The sequence below is a fragment of the Rhipicephalus sanguineus genome, chromosome 10 (genome assembly GCF_013339695.2).
Source record: "Rhipicephalus sanguineus isolate Rsan-2018 chromosome 10, BIME_Rsan_1.4, whole genome shotgun sequence".
Classification (NCBI taxonomy): domain Eukaryota; kingdom Metazoa; phylum Arthropoda; class Arachnida; order Ixodida; family Ixodidae; genus Rhipicephalus; species Rhipicephalus sanguineus.
This window is the reverse complement of record NC_051185.1, coordinates 122,536,204-122,552,996: the sequence shown is the minus strand read 5'-3', so window position 1 is coordinate 122,552,996 and position 16,793 is coordinate 122,536,204. Positions and strand designations below refer to the sequence as shown.

At 46.2% G+C, this 16,793-nt stretch overlaps 1 protein-coding gene across 1 annotated transcript in view; it reads right to left on the bottom strand.

The window, feature by feature from the left end:
* Nucleotides 1-2,986: 2,986 nt before the first annotated feature.
* LOC119372409 (putative protein kinase C delta type homolog) overlaps nt 2,987-16,793 on the bottom strand; it is a 559,671-nt gene continuing 545,864 nt past the window's right edge. The window contains 4 exon segments of the mRNA XM_037642881.2: nt 2,987-4,484; nt 4,678-4,988; nt 5,640-7,102; nt 14,622-14,762. Of these exon segments, the coding sequence (XP_037498809.1) occupies nt 6,956-7,102; nt 14,622-14,762 (288 nt within the window). The 3' untranslated portion in view covers nt 2,987-4,484; nt 4,678-4,988; nt 5,640-6,955.

Genomic DNA, 16,793 nt, shown 5'->3' with positions numbered 1-16,793 from the left:
GGCGAAACTGTGACTTTCTTCAACTTTGCTGGTACAATCGCCATCGCGTGATCTTTTTGCAGCGCTTGCTTGCAGTGCGCAAACATGGCAAGGGACCTTTTAAGGAAATTAAGCTCACGCATGATGACGGTTATTAATGGTGAACTAAGTTAGCCTTTAGAGCTGCATATTTTTAATGAGGTGCAGGTGCAGGAAAACACCTTTACGGGTGTAAATGAATTAATATTCCGTATACTTTCAGAGCAGTGTTTTATTTGGCGGAAATTTTGTGTGCACGCGGTGTGCGAACTGGGTACAAGCACCGCGAAGTTCGGAGATAAGGCACTCTCGTCTCTCAAGCTGTGGCAAGCAAAGAGTGTAGTTAAAGGCAAGAAAAAAAAGAAAGGGTAGAACACGTGCTCGCCACGTCAAAGCGCGCGAGTAGCACAGGCAACGCAAAAACATTCTCGGTCAATATTCTGTTTTCAAGTGATAACCTCAGGCTAATAGTGCGTGGCCAAGGTCGAAGGGAACGACTTCAGGGAGAGTTCGATCGTGGATGCTAGTTGCTCGAGTTTAACGCTCGTTCCTTGTTTCTATTTCTTCATAGGTGTAACACACGTATATTACACGTACTGGTGGAAAGGGGCCAGTGACGCACAGGAAAACAATGGGTAAAGCGGAGCCATATTAAAGCCCCTATTCGAAATGCGGCCGGAGCAGCCGCATTTCGATGGAGGCAAAGTGCCATATTCCCGTGTGCTTACATTCAGGTGCATGTCAAAGAACCCCACGTGGTCGAAATTTTTCGGAGCCCTCCACTATGGCGTCTCTCATAATCATATTGTGGTTTTTGGACACAAAACCCCTATGATTATTGTTATTATTTCTAAGCGCGAGCAGAAGAGGGCCTGGAATACATGTGCTTAATTGGAAATTTTAGATGTGAAACATCTTATAGCGGGAGTTCAATTCGGTGGTGGCGGTGGTGGTGTGCGGCGTGACCACCCTTACTGCGCACGCGCAAGCCCTCTCCACACACCTCCTCTCCCTCTCCACTCCCCTCTCCCCTCTCCACTTCCCATTCCCCCTTTCCCCCTAACCCTCTCCGCTTCCACTATCCCCTTTCCCTCTCCCCTTTGTCTCTCTGCCCTCCCCTCTCCCCTCCTTTCTCCACTCCCCCTCTGACACGCGGGCTTTACATGCCGAAACGCTGCTTCGCATTGCCTCATGGTCCCCTTTAGCGGGAGATGGTGTGATTTTGAGCATGGTTCTGCTTGTTTTAGTGCTTGGATGCGAAAAGAAGGGAGAGCTTATGCTCCTCCATGTAAGGGGTTGGTGAGGGTGATGCAATATTCGTGCTGCCAGGGAAAGTGATTGTTGCTCTGGTGAAAAGTGCAAGAGGATGCTTGCCTGGGCTTGTGGTACGCTTCAACTGAACGCTGTGCGAAGACTGAACAAGAGAAGACGAGAACGGTGTTCATCACTCCTCTTGTCCTGTCTTCATGTAGTTAACCCTACGCTCCATGTGCGATTACCAAAACACCATGTGCGATTTAGCAGCATATCTTGCTAAGACAATGCTTTACAACGTAATATGTTATGAGCTCACAACAGCAGCCGATTCTGGTGGTGATGTCGTCTGCAGCCGCCGTATCCATGGCGACCAATAAGAAAAAGGAGAGCGATAGCTGGAATCGTACCCAGGCACCCTGTGTGGGAATAAAGTGCTTCTACGGCAGAGCCACACTAGTGTCTGAGACTGCTTCGGAAGAATACCATACACAGGGGCGATATAGGGAGACGAGTCGCTAACAGATATTGCTTTGTAGAGGCGTAAAATCGCACCAGGCGCGTCAAACCATGTGAACTGTGTTAAGAGTGGGTGGTTTTAAAGCTGACCACCCATTACAAAAGGCTCAGCCATAATTCACCATCCCCACCAGCCACAGCATAAACAAAGTGCTGCAGCCGCGTAGGTGCAATATTGCCTTACAGATGCGTACTGGGCACTTTGCTACTTTGCACAGTGACGATGAATTATGCCGTAGTGGGTACTTCGCAACTGTATTTGCAGTAGGCGCCCTGTATGACAAGTTACAACAAGCTCATAGAAGGCCACACCTCCAGCCTGCGCTGTGACTGCGCTGCGTGTTACGCGCAGGCCGTGATTTTAACAAGGGATCTGTTTAAGCCGACCGCTAGTCCGTGCAGAGCGAACAGAAAACTATCATCATCAGGAGCCGGCATGTGCTGTCTTCGTCCTTTTCTTCATCTTCTACTTCGCTGCCAGAACAAGTGCACCGATTTCTCCGGCGTGGGTTGCAATAACTCTGATGGGTGAGAGAAGCGAGTACAGAGAGAGACAGAGAAGAATGAAAGAAAAATACAGAAAGGCAGAAAAGAAATAGAAACAGAGAAAGATATAGGAAGAAACAGACACAAGAAAGGGATCGAAAAGAGAGAGGAGCAAGGCAGAAAGAGAAAGAAAGAAATAGAAATACACAGAGAGAGAGAGAGAGGGAAGAAAGAGATAGAAATATAGAAAGAGCGCGAAAGAGAAAGAAATAGAGAGAGAGGAAGACGGAAATATGAATAAACCGAGACGAAAAAGAGATAGAAGAAACAGAGAAAAAGAGAAAGAAAGAAAGAGAGGAAGAAAGAAAGAGAAAAATTAAGATTAACAAAGAAGGCCGCCCAGCTACGCAATTCCTCCAGGCTTGGCACCACTAATGTGAAGTTGCCTTAATTTTTTTTGCTAAATTTTCATCTCTCTGTGAACGTGTCTTGTTTGCATATTTGTTGCAATGTTTCATAGGACTATTTAAATCAGGTGCTGTGACATAACTAATTTTGTTGAAAGCAGAAGTGTCATTTCTTACAGACACTTAGAGCAAATAAAAAAGACTGCATAAAAGCTAGTGGGTTCAAACAAACAATAGTGTTTCTGAACAGCAATCACTATTTGAAAGTATTGAGTCAGACACAAAAACAATCTTTCATTTCTTTTATTATTGACAAGAAGATGTGAATTTGTTTACAACGAAGCGGTTCTGCCATTCTTCTTGCCGAGGCTGCCATTCAGAAATGAGAGTCTGATTTACACTAAATGCATTGCCCACATGAATTGTGAGGTCAGCTGACATCGCCGTGGCCAAGGTGTGCTGCTATAATACTGAACATTACATGTGATGAAGCAGCTAGCTTGACTGAAGCTGGAGAATGAATAGTGTGGGTTGATGCAGTAGGTAAAATTAAATAAAGCACGATATTCAACCATCACTCGATGCCATGCCCGCAAGTTTTATCCACACTAACTTGCAAAGCAGCTTGCGAAGCTCTCGCATTATAACAGCGGCGCAATGCACTCTTTTCATGAATGCCATCCGTGAACTTTGTGTACAAAACCCTAATGAGATGATGATGTCTACGTTTTGTAAGCTCAAAACGTGACGAAAAGAAAATGCATCCAGCATGCTAGCAACATGCGGAGGAGGAAACTTTAATGCTTAGTTATAAATGCATTTAAACGCGCAAAGCTACAAATTAGTGTCACACATTGGCCAAAGCACTTGCGAACAACTATCAGATTCTACGCTCTTGTGAAACTGACTCAATCTGTGGTGCTGACACCTTCCTTTAGTTGCGTCAAAAGGCACCGCTGTCAAATGTTGCAACACATCCGTCTCTCTTTGTTGAACCCGCTTAACCAACATATATTGCAGATCTCTCGTGACCAAAAGCTACTGAAGAACAAGGATCTATTTATTTCAAATATACACAAAAATTTAGGAATGCTTTAATGATGACATCGTCAGCGACCTGTAGCGGTGAAATATCACCATTATTATGAAAAATATCCGGCGTGAAGAAGCCTCAACATATGTAAGAACTGCCGAAGCAATCCGCCTCCTCCATTTTCTTGTGTTGCCCTCAGCCATTTTGGCAGGGTTTTGGCAGGGGCCGCGACAACCGGTATCGCCAGAAGGAAAGCCTTCGAGATGAAGAGACGTTTCGCAACCTTTTAAGCTAAATAAATGGCGCATGCGCTGGGGCACCGTGACAAAGGCGGTTTGACAGACTCTCAAGGACACAGCCGACTGCGGCCGGCTCTGTATGTTTACCATGAGGCTCTCAGTGCCTTAAGGTGTCGACATCAAGCGCTGACCTGTGATCGCTCACTGACGACTACTGACCTCGAATACTGACCTCCTTCATTACTGTATATAGCTGAAGTGACCTTTAGTGTTCTGAGTTTTTTGTTTGAAAGGCAGTTATGTAATACAGCACCTTGTTCTCATGCGAACGACATTTACTTTGGTGGAAACTTTGTGGTACGGTATACTGTAAGAGGAGATTGTGCCTCTGACCGTCTACAGTAGCCAAGTAGAGACAGTAAGAAATACGTTGGGCCTGTCGTAAATTCTGTGCAGTGCATGTAGAAAAAGAATCTCAGAAAGAAACAGAAAAAAGGTACTTGACGTGTGATAAAAAATCGGGCAAATCTTTCACCTGCTTATGCACCATATTCTCCTTAAATCCCGGCCGTGGCGGCTCCATTTTCGATGGAGGCGAAAATGTTTGACGCCCGTGTACTTAGATTTAGGTGCACGTTAAAGAACCCCAGGTGGTCGAAATTTCCGGAGCCCTCCACTACGGCGTCTCTCATAATCATATCCTGGTTTTGGGACGTTAAACCCCAGATAATAATAATAACATATTCTCCTTAAAAACAATTCCGCCATTAAAAATGCTTCATGAATTTGTGCCTGCTCGGCAGTTTGTGCTTTGCAGACCGAATGAAAGCTCAGTAGTGTGCTCTTTGAGACAATAAAAGAACTTGAAGGTTAAGTTTGGGCTCGGTTTATTTTATCCTACCCGCACACGAACAGCACAAGGACAGCACAACAGACACCTTGACTTCATCTGCAACAGACTGTTTGTATAATATAATGGACTATTTGGTTTGCCCTTGTGCTATTTGTGCACTAGTCGATATAGAACAATTACTTTTGACCAAGATCATGAAGGGAGCCGACAGATGGATACACGTTATAGGTTTCAAAAGAGGAGAAAGTGCCTCAGATCAGGCTGGCCGACGTTTCGATAGGGGACCTATCTTTCAATATCACTTAAAGTAGGCAGGCGGAATTTTAAACGTACGCCGCCCGAGTACCTCTTTTTTTTTTTTAGCTGCCTTCCCCACTACCTTCTGCAGCTCCTTGGCGGACATTTAAACGTAAGCCGCCCGGTTTTTCTCCCCGCCTGTAGTTTCCTTCCTCACCACGTTCTGCAGCACTTTGTGATGGCTGCACTCGCCCTCTCGCTTGGTTGTACCCCCCCCCCCCCTTTTCTTTCTTTTTTTTTCTTTTTTTTTCTTTCTTTGCAGCTTCCTTTAACTCTGACATGACAGACCCGAACGTGTTTGCAAACTCTCTTGAAATGTGGCAAGGGCTACACTCCTCTGCGTTCCAGTTTCTCTCTTTCCAGGCAGAAATTACCAACAGCAACAGACGCGCCACCGCTGGACATGACGTCATCACTAACCCCACAAAACTAACACGCCAGGGATGACAAGGCGCCTTTGACAAAGATAGGTCCCCTATCGAAACGTCGGCCAGCCTGATCTGAGGCACTTTCTCCTGTTTTGAAACCTATACTTTTGACCAAGTAACTCATATTAATTGGCTCTTTATTACTCATGCTGACAGGCCTTGATTACATTTCACCCACAGTGACTCCTTCATATTGCGACACAGCACAAAATGTGCAAGATGCAAGTATTTTCAATGCACATAGAGCTTCAGATGTATATGCGTGTCATCACCGGAAAAGTTGCAGGATTTGTGCTGTAATATGTCGTATTTATAAGCTTGCTAACTTGGTTATTGGTCCTATTAAGGCAGTTGCAATATTACACGTAAACATTTACTAACTATTGCTTCCGTAGCAGTTTAAAGCAAATCATTTTTGTAGCCGTTGTACAGATACCCTGCCTGCTGTAGCGTAACTGTCGTTTGTTTTCGTGAATAACGTAATTTAATAAAAACCGTTGCCTTCAGGTAGTGACGCCAACGGTTATAATGCATCACGTTACATGGGCAAATGGCGTGAGTGCCTTTGCTTTCTTTAACACAGACACCCTACTCCATAGCAACCATGGTATGTTACCAATGGTTGTGGCACCTAGATGCACTGGAAAGCAAGAACTGTGTTGATTGGTACAACCCCACTTGTTACAAATAATTTACAGCTCCGCAAAGGTAGTCGAATGATAAAAATTTACCTAATTCGGGTGCTTCAGTGTCACTGTTTGAGATGTGACAAAGAAGGACAGTTAGCTTTACTGCGGGGGGCACACTTGGTGTCAACGTGAGCAGACATTTTGTGGTTTTAACCTGATGTGCACATACGATCACCTTTGTGAATAGATAGCGTGGTGGCACTCTGCCATGCCCAGCATGCGTGTTTCGTTTCATGCTGAGCTATGTAAACACTATTTAAAAGTCCTGCGGTCAGTGATTTTTGTGTGACAGTAAATTTTTATTGGCTGTGATGAAGTGAGAGTGCACTCGTGTGGCTGTACATACCTCCGGAGAAAAGTCCGAGCACGAACGTCGCTGTGTTCTCACGTGTCGTTATGTGCTTCGAATACTAACTGTGCATCAAGATCGGTCACAAGTAAAATATTTCGGGATGATGATGATGAGCTTCATAGCTACGAATGAGCTTCATTTAGGTATTTCCTGTGCAGCTCGGCAGCGTTGCATGCCGCAAGCAGGCCTTGTTAGAAAAGCTCTGCCTGTCAACTGTACACTCACACGTACGCGGTGCCAGCGCGTAAAAAAAACAAATAGAGCAGGCTGTGCCGCATATCACAGTTGCTTTCTGTCGTTAGGGCGCCTGGATGCACACGTGCATCGAGACACCCAGTACATTTCTTCTCGCGCGATTTGCCTCCGTAGCACTGCTTCCCTCAATCGGTCATGGCTGGGTTTGTGTAGCTGAAGCCCTTGAACTGCTCCTGGTCCATGGAGGCCAAGATCTGCGGGTCGATGGGCGTCAGTACGGGCTTCTCCATGGTGAAGTCGCTGTCGAAGTTGCTCACATCAGCTGTGTTCTTCTGCAGAGAAGAAGTAAAATAGCGAGGAATAATATTAGTAAGTGGCACAAACAAAGCGTTTAGTTGGTTAGTACCTAAGAATAAACATAAGCTCTACCTACAAACCACAGTGCGCTCCGCCACCTCTACAAGAGAGCTGTATCAGCTGGTTATCGCTTGAAGCGTGAGTACATTCTTTGTACATATGTAAACACTAGACAAATGGAAAAATAAAAGTTAGAAGTCCATGACTAATATATTGCCTATGGCTGATTACAAAAGGCAAAAGTTCGGCGGAAGATGGAAGCTTGAAGGAATGAAAAGTTCGTCAACACGAGGTGTCACTGGAGTCGACGTTTCGACAAGCGGACTCGTCTTCTTCAAGGCTTCAACTGTTGGTGAACACGAGGTGTCACTGGAGCCGACGTTTCGACAAGCGGACTCGTCTTCTTCAAGGCTTCAACTGTTGGTGAACACGAGGTGTCACTGGAGCCGACGTTTCGACAAGCGCACTTGTCTTCTTCAAGGCTGCAACTGCTTGGCGAACACGAGGTGTCACTGGAACCGACGTTTCGACAAGCGGACTCGTCTTCAAGGCTTCAACTGTTGGTGAACACGAGGTGTCACTGGAGCCGACGTTTCGACAAGCGGACTCGTCTTCTTCAAGGCTTCAACTGTTGGTGAACACGAGGTGTCACTGGAGCCGACGTTTCGACAAGCGCACTTTTCTTCAAGGCTGCAACTGCTAGGCGAACACGAGGTGTCACTGGAACCGACGTTTCGACAAGCGGACTCGTCTTCTTCAAGGCTTCAACTGTTGGTGAACACGAGGTGTCACTGGAGCTTCGACAAGCGGACTCGTCTTCTTCAAGGCTTCAACTGTTGGTGAACACGAGGTGTCACTGGAGCCGACGTTTCGACAAGCGGACTTGTCTTCTTCAAGGCTTCAACTGTTGGCGAACACGAGGTGTCACTGGAACCGACGTTTCGACAAGCGGACTCGTCTTCTTCAAAGGTACAACTGTTGGCGAACACGAGGTGTCACTGGAACCGACATTTCGACAAGCGGACTTGTCTTCTTCAAGGCTTCAACTGTTGGTGAACACGAGGTGTCACTGGAGCCGACGTTTCGACAAGGGGACTTGTCTTCTTCAAGGCTTCAACTGTTGGCGAACACGAGGTGTCACTGGAACCGGCGTTTCGACAAGCAGACTCGCCTTCTTCAAGGCTTCAACTGTTGGTGAACACGAGGTGTCACTGGAGCCGACGTTTCGACAAGCGGACTCGTCTTCAAGGCTTCAACTGTTGGTGAACACGAGGTGTCACTGGAGCCGACGTTTCGACAAGCGGACTTGTCTTCTTCAAGGCTTCAACTGTTGGCGAACACGAGGTGTCACTGGAACCGACGTTTCGACAAGCGCACTTGTCTTCTTCAAGGGTGCAACTGCTTGGTGAACTCGGGATGTCGCTGGAGCCCACGTTTCGACAAGCGGGCTTGTCTTCTTCAAGGCTTCAACTGTTGGTGAACACGAGGTGTCACTGGAGCCGACGTTTCGATAAGAGGGCATGTCTTCTTCAAGGCTCCAACTGCTTGGTCAACACGGGATGTCCGTGGAGCCGACGTTCCGACAAGCGGACCTGTCTTCTTGAAGGCTTCAACTGCTTGGTGAACACGGGATGTCGCGGGAGCCAACGTTTCGACAAGCGGACTTGTCTTATTCAAGGCTTCAACTGTTGGTGAACACGAGGTGTCACTGAAGCCGACGCTTCGACAAGCGGTACTGTCGTCTTCAAAGCTTCAACTGCTTGGTGAACAAAGGATGTCGCTGGAGCCGACGTTTCGACAAGCGGAATTATTTTCTTCGAGACTTCAACGACACCCCGAGTTGACGAATTTTTCATCGCTAGGGCCGACTAGTGATGTCAGTATCTCTGGCAAAATATGTCAGGTACTTTCAACTTTTCCATCCTAAAACCAATGACCCAGGTATGTCTGTACGGAAATATACGACTATCTTGAAGACGCAGAAGTGCTTCACGAAAATGAACGAAAGTGAGTTGCTGGAGCATCTGTGCGAATTTCTTTTGCGTGGGCGGCGATGGCTGTGGGCGGTGCTTATATGAAGGCGGAAACCTAAGTGGCTATGTTAGCGCTCCCCTCCGCGAGACATCACCAGACTTCGCGAGACTTGCCCTGGACTCTGGAGCCGTCGTATAACAAACCCGCGTGACCTTCTCCGAGCGAGCGATGACTTCACATCATTAAGTCATTAGGTTACGTCACAGGTCCCCATAACTTGAGACCTCATCGTGACGCCATACGATGAAATTATCAATTGGTCAAAGTTGGGCCGGTCCCGAACGCATTGCAACGCCACGTGAGGTGCAGGAAGCTTCAGTGGAGGGGAAGGAACATTGCAATCGATTGAGAAAGTCAACGCAACTTGTGGTCTCTGATGGTCTGGTCTGGTCTCTGAGTGTATAATTTAATGCGTTACCAAGTATGCAGCAGGCTTTTGCCTTCAAATGTTACAGAGGGTGCAACATGCTGCCAATTTTAATGGTGCAGCAGTTTAAGGAACCGTCCTGTCGTCGTCTCGTGTCTCGTGTGGCCGTTAATTAAGGTGCACCTTAAAGAAAAAAAAAAGCACGCGGTAGAAGTTCATCCGGAGTTCAACATTGCTATTTGCACCATGATCATATTGTGGCTTGGCCACGTAAGATTCCATAATTTATTAAAAGTAATGCATCACCAGCATAAGCTAATGTTACATTTGGGTGGTTGTTTCAGAGCGCTCCGGAGGCTTCGAAAATTTGATGTAAAAGAGCAACTAAGGATTACTACTAAAATAAAAAGCCGGTCAATAGATGATAAGGAAGGAGGTACATGACTTGCTTGCTTCTCGTTGCAGAGCTTTAAAGCTGTTGAACTCGCCACTTTCAAGCACAGTTAGAGCGCTCTCAAACAACCACCCGAATATGCCATACATTTTTATTCTGTATATGCTTTCAAATTATAATTTAGCTACCTCTCCTGTGCAACTGTAGGTTTCCGCAGCATAGCCAGAAATTTTTTGGAGGGGGTTGGGGGTGGTGGTTTAACGACGATTTATGTATGTTTGTGCGTCCGTTTGTATGTGTGCCTGTATAATAAAGATGCAAAATTGAAAATTTTCAGGGGAGGGGGTGAACCTCCCTTCCCCCTAGCTACGCCAATGGTAGTTTTGCAGGAGCTTCAAATCGTACGAGAATCTCGATTAAAAGCTGTGGAATATGTGATCATCGTATTTCTGTTCAACTTTAGCATTAGTGTGTGGAGCGATACGCAGACACTTTTTACTAAATATGTGATCATCGTATTTCTGTTCAACTTTAGCATTAGTGTGTGGAGAGATACGCAGACACTTTTTACTAGCATCTAACAAATGAACACCAAAGTGCACATAGTACCCTGGAAGCAACGGCAATACAGAGAGACCGTTATGCAAGCGAGAGCGCTCGGAAAATTGCAATCAGTGCAATGCAACGAAAAAGCAGTGCTAAAGCATGGCGCGAGTGGGGAACGAGCTTCGTGAAGCCAGAATAAACGAGGCTGGCCGGTGAACTACAAAATGCCGGTACGGTACCTACCGCGCGCGAAACTACCACGCACGTGGCCGGGGTGCACGTTAAATGGCACAAAGGCACCGGCTACTTCTGGCGAGCGGCGCACAACAGGCTCAAGGTCGGCAATGAGGCTGCATTGTACCATGGGATCGAAACGGCGAGAAGAGATGAGAAGGCAGAACGATGAGAGGAGCGGGAGAATATCGTATACGTGTGGTCGGCACGGCCAGAGGCGTCAAAAATAGACCGCATTCCGGCGGCAAAGTTGGCCGGTGCGCGCGGTCTTGAGCGGGCCTGTCTTGAACAAACAGGAAAAGGAGGGAGAATAGGAGAGGATCGTTGAGTACGAGGAATGCGCGGGAAGACACGAGTTGCAAAAGAAAATCCTGAGGGAAGGCGGTTGTTGGCGAGCGGCTACCGTCCATGTCTAAGCGAGTGCACTGGCGCTGTCGTATATTGCGCGGAAATGAGCCCTTTTAACGAGAACAGCTATCATTCATCTCACCAATTCTGTGCAGCGCGCAGCAAAAGCTGTCGGTCGCGACAGCCAACTGTTTTGGAGGACTACACACGTCAACGAAACTTTAAGAATTCATAAACTCTTTTGTGTAAATGTGCGTACGTACGTAAATGTGCGTAAACGTACGTGACTTTCATGAGCGTCGGTAGGATTCTGTTTTGGTGGGTTGCAAACCCGTGTTGCATCGCAATATGGGAGCGCTGGTGTGGTTTTGGTAGCGGGCAAGTGATGGTGTTGCTTGAAGTGCTTAGAGGGGGGAGGGGGGGAGGCAAGTGCCCCTTTTGCGCCCTCCTGCCGACAACCATAGTGACTGTACGTGCTATTTGTGTGTATATGTGATCACTGTATATACCATAATCAACACCCGATACGCCTGCAGAGTAGCAAGCCAGGCGATACACCAGGCTAACAACTCCGGGTTTATGATTAAAATTGTTATATATCTATCGAAGACGGTAAATATGCGGAAGAATAGCTGCAGTCGACTGTCCGTCTTTGATCATGCGTCGCCAATTCCGTGGTGGAAGCTCCACGGAAGTATCGGTAGTTGCGAAATGGGCTAACCCTCTTCCCTGCCTAAGAACACGCAGGGTGTTAAAAGAACTTGTTGCTGGGCTAGTTGGTTTATGATGCTAAAGTGCAGACCGCAAATTCTGTGCGGGACAGGGACGAGCACACACTGCACAGGACTGTGTCCTGTGCTATGTGTGCTCTTCTATGTCCCGCACAGAATTTGCGCTCTACAGTTTAGCATCAACGCAGAGTGTTTAACTGGTTGGCCGACATGAGCTCTGGCCTTCGCTGTACTGCACATAATTAGAACCCGGGTTCGAGCGAGTGCCCCGTTGCCTCTTCTGTGCGTGTTGACAGCTTTCCACAGTTCGTTCGCTCAGCTTGCCTGTCCGCTGCTGACCGGCCGCGGTCCATCTATTGAGCAATGTGTCTACAGACAAGCGTGGTTTGTAGTAAATCTACTAGTGTATAGTATACTCGTTAGCGCAACGCTGGTCACTTTGCCATTAAGCTCGTGTACTCTACATGTCGTTTACAGCGCGTCACACTGCCCCGTCGCTCGAAGCGATCTTTTCGTTTTATGTTATTGACCAGCGGCAAGGAAGGGTGGCCGCCAAGGAATTCTTGTCTTGAAACAGTTGCGAAATCCCCGCCACTCACACTTGGCACGCGTACGCTGGCGTCTTTCCGCCGGACGCAGTCAGACATGTCTGGTTCATTTCACTTGAACAAGAGCAACCCGTCTATTCTTGTTTCCCGTTAAATTTCTTTTTACAAGGTGGTCCACAGTTGTGCACGTTTGTTCACGACGTCTCGTTGGCTGTCACTTAAAAGAGCTACATAAGAATTTTGTTGCGCCAGCGTCACGAAAGGGACTTAAGACTGAAGAACAACGCAACACGGGGGTTTGTTCTTCACGCGATGGGTATATACTGCGCCAATATAATTTAACTTGACGTTCGCGCAGCAGAGCTGTCGCGCCCAGTGCTCCATTAGTGATCTTAAATTTTCAACATACCTGTGCATGCTTATATTGGTGACAAAGTTTTCAAATGAGTGGCCGATGAGCCTATCGGCGAAACGCGCAGTGTCGAAAATACAAGCGGAGCCAGTTGACAGAATCCGCTCCGCTAACGACTTGGAAAGTACGCTTGCATCTCGTTTTTCATGCCTCGTACAGTTGGCGGATGTAGTAGTTGGGAATCTGAGACAGGATTCAGAAACAGCTCAAAGTTGTAAGTGCCCTTGGTCTGCTGGCTTTGATAATGATAATGGCCGACAGCGGGAGTGGCTCAAAACGTACTACGCTTATAAAGACGTGTTCAGAGCGCAGCTCTCAGGCGACCGCACCTGGGTTGAGCTACTAGTTCTCTGCAGTTGAGCGTCGTCCTTCCTTGTCCATCGCCGTAACCGATCGCGAACGATAACAGCGAAATACCTACTGGATTGCGCACATCGAGTGATGCGACGCCGGGAGTATTTACTCTGGAGTCTTCACCGCCGAAACAGAAAAAGATTAAGGTTCTATAGCGTAAGACTTTTCTGCGAATATGGGCACTGACTATAAAAGACCAAGACCAATACGCATGACGCCAATAAATAAATAAATAAATAAATAAATAAAAGGGAAAAAAGGGAACGAAATTGTGCCTGCGATTTCTACAAAAGGAACTGCTGTGCATGCAAAAGATGTTAGCTGCCTATGCAATACACCGGGAACACTTGTCAACAATAGCCGACAGAAAGCCAGCACTATATTAGGCATCAACGTTATCTAACAGTTAGCCTACCTTTACCATTGCTGATGTACTCATATGCGTCAAGGGGCCTTATGATTGATCACTTAGTTCGTATCAACTTCCTAACTGAATTTTTTCAAAAAAATTAGCCCCAGTTGACAAATCGTCTTGATAATAGCTTTATTAGCCTCCATACCACCTTTTACGGCACCTGTGACGTTTTTTTTTTGCGATTTCAGCTGCCCTGAAATTGTGTTATTCAGGTGAACGCAATAACTGCTTACGAAACGCCAGCTCACACCCTATTGAATGCTTCGCATTGAAGTAGATGTGATGCATAGAACGGTCATTACAAACGTGTCTTCCTTTAGATGAGAGTGCACAGAGAGTTTGGTAAATGATAGCATATTCAATAACTCGTGCTATATAATAGGAAAAAAAGGTGAAAGGCGGGCGAGTGCATGGCATTCGAAGGAGCAAATAAAATTGAAAAGTACGCCGCCTTAACAGTATCTCGAAGTCTAGAGACTCTTCAGTAGCAGTGCACAGGGCAGGGAGTAGTGAAATCACAGAATTGGAGTGAGAGCGAGAGCGTATAAATCAAAGTCTGGAGCGGGCGTCCGCGCGTGCACGATCTCCATCAGCCATGATACGAAGGCTCGTGTCAGAAAGGCAAACAAAAAGCGGGTTAAGATGCGATTTAAAAGTAACGGTGACTAAGGGTTCACTCAAGTCGCTTGAGGCGCGAACAAAGCAAGGAGAGTATATAGGAAACATTGATTCACATTTGTAATTATTCTTACATTGAGATACTTCTGGTCACATGTTTCGCGTTGCCTCTTGTGATTCAAGACAGCTGTGTTTAAAGTGTGGGCAATGCCCAGTGACTTTTGTGTGATGTGATCGCACTCTACAAAGGACTGTGAGTTGAACTCTTCGGCAAAGTGCGAACGATTCTTGTGTGTCTTGTGTGTGAACATTGTTGTCATCACGTGTGAACATTCCTTTTAAATGGACATTGCCATGAGTGAGTGTACTTTTGTTTATAAGCTCGTGACGCTAATTAATAAGTAAGGGAAGAGGAGTAGCCGGGGCCATGTATAGGCACCAACCTCTCCTTAAACACATTTAATAATAATAAAAAAAACAAGATGGGGCTAACCAGTTTTGGCTTGAACGGAGGCTCGATCTCTTTCTTCTCGAGCTTTTCCCACTGGATGTTGCGGAAGAAGGGCTGGTCGCACACGTCACCCGCCGGACAGCCGGGCATGCCCAGTCGCGTATCGGCGTTCTTGTCCAGCAGCTGCACGAAAGGCCAATTAATGAGCAAAGTCACTGCTGAGCTCCAGAATCTTCATCGCTAGTACACAACTAATGCCGTCACACTTAAGTGTCGTAGGTTTTTGCGTACTTGGGGACCCTTCGCCTTCCTGGTCTCCCCTGTGCGTGTTCCGCAGTCTCTGTAGTTTTTCTTGAATATATTCACTCGTTGGACTCTAAATAAAGTTTCTTACCCACCTATTGGCTTGTTCAGTTTGTGTTTGTGTCTCCTCTGGTGCTTTGTCCTGTTTTGCGCTGTTCCGCATTGAACTATTATCAACTGGCCCAGCTTACCATGCTTCCACACTTGACACAAAGAAGATTGTCTTGATTCTTTTTCACTTCGAAAGACGGCAAATCTTAGCGCATAATGACGTAATGTACGGCAACTGTTTAATAAAGCATGCCAATCACACAGTATTTCCAGTAGCAGTTATAGTTCCTGACCTAAAATTTCATTTACATGGCTGAAATGTTGTTCGAAAGGCTGTTTCGGATTGCATGTTCTTTGTCAATGCTGACACTTTTTTCAACAGAAACACTAATGAATCTTTATTATGCGTTTATTCATTCACGCATAAACTATTGCATTGCTATATTGGATCGCAAGTGCAAATCTCACCGTAAATGCGTTTTTAGGAAAGAGCTCTTCGCATAATAACGCCTATTAATACTGATATCAGAGGCGACTATTTGTTTATTTGCCTCACTGTATTAAGGGGGTCCTGCTCTACTTTTCCAAGTAATCATTGATTGACCACAGTATAACAGTTCCTTGCTTCACGAATATATCACGGCCAAAATATTTCGCATCTTAATAAGGTCACAGGCCGTGCATGATTAAAAAAAATGTGACACCGTAGTGTATGTACGTACGATTAAGAAAAGAAGTTACGGAGGACACACGTTACGAAGTAGACACGATAGGCGCTTGTCGTGGCCACTTCGTAACGTGTGTCCTCCCTAATTTCTTTTGTCCTTGTAACTGTAGCGCAGTGTATTAATCATGCAATATCAACTAGCCCAATACCTCACTTTGCTATATACTACGTACGCTTGATAAGGTCGTACATGCCTGCTGACAGGAGTACGCATACGCCTCAGTGGGGCGCTGCGCTGTACAGAGCTGCCTGCCGGTCGACATATCTATTGGTCAACTTATCTCATAGCTGGGCGGAACGAGAATGGCGGCGGGAATTATTTAAAATTGCGGGCGCGAAGTACTTAAAGAGACACTAAAGAGAAACAATGAATTGGTTTAGATTGACAAAGTGTGCTCGGAGAACTCTTGTGTAGTTTATTTCACCACCATAGGTTTATTATTAGAGGAGAAAACCAAGTTCAAAGTTTCACTTTTAAATTTCGCGCCGAAGTTTGTAATTCGTGACGTAAAAGACTTCAAATGGCCTTTAACGTATTTTGGCGCCACTGGCTCGACGAAATTTCCCCAAACTCGTTATGTCAAGTCTCTGGCCCCGTCAGAGGACAATGTACTTCGATTTAACCGATTAGGAACTACGTAGGCCCAAGCAGGCGCCGTCAAAAATACGTGACGTCAGGCAAATGGTGCGGGAATTCCAAGGTGGCGTCGCCACCTGTATTTTCTTTTTGCGCGTTTTCTCGCTTATTAAGCGTCTTCGCGCAGAAAGCGTGGTGTTTTTGGTATCGTGGAAGACTACTTTACTAATGCGAGAAAAATCGTTTTGCTCTTTAGTGTCCCTTTAACAGGGCGTTACCTCGGTGGTATACGTCAACCTTGCAACCTAATATCTGGTTAATTACCCATGCTTGTCATCATAACGTGATATCAACTGCTGAAGTTATAAGGAACGTGAATGTTTTAAATTGCTGGTGCCCGTTCTGCAGATACGCATGGACATTTGCGAGGATAATCGAAAGTGAGCGGCGATATTATGGCGCTAGCTTCTAGTGCATTACAATTTACACATAGTCATTGTGCATTATACATAGGCATTATACATAGTCATAGTCATTGCCTTTGTTTTGCTTGTTT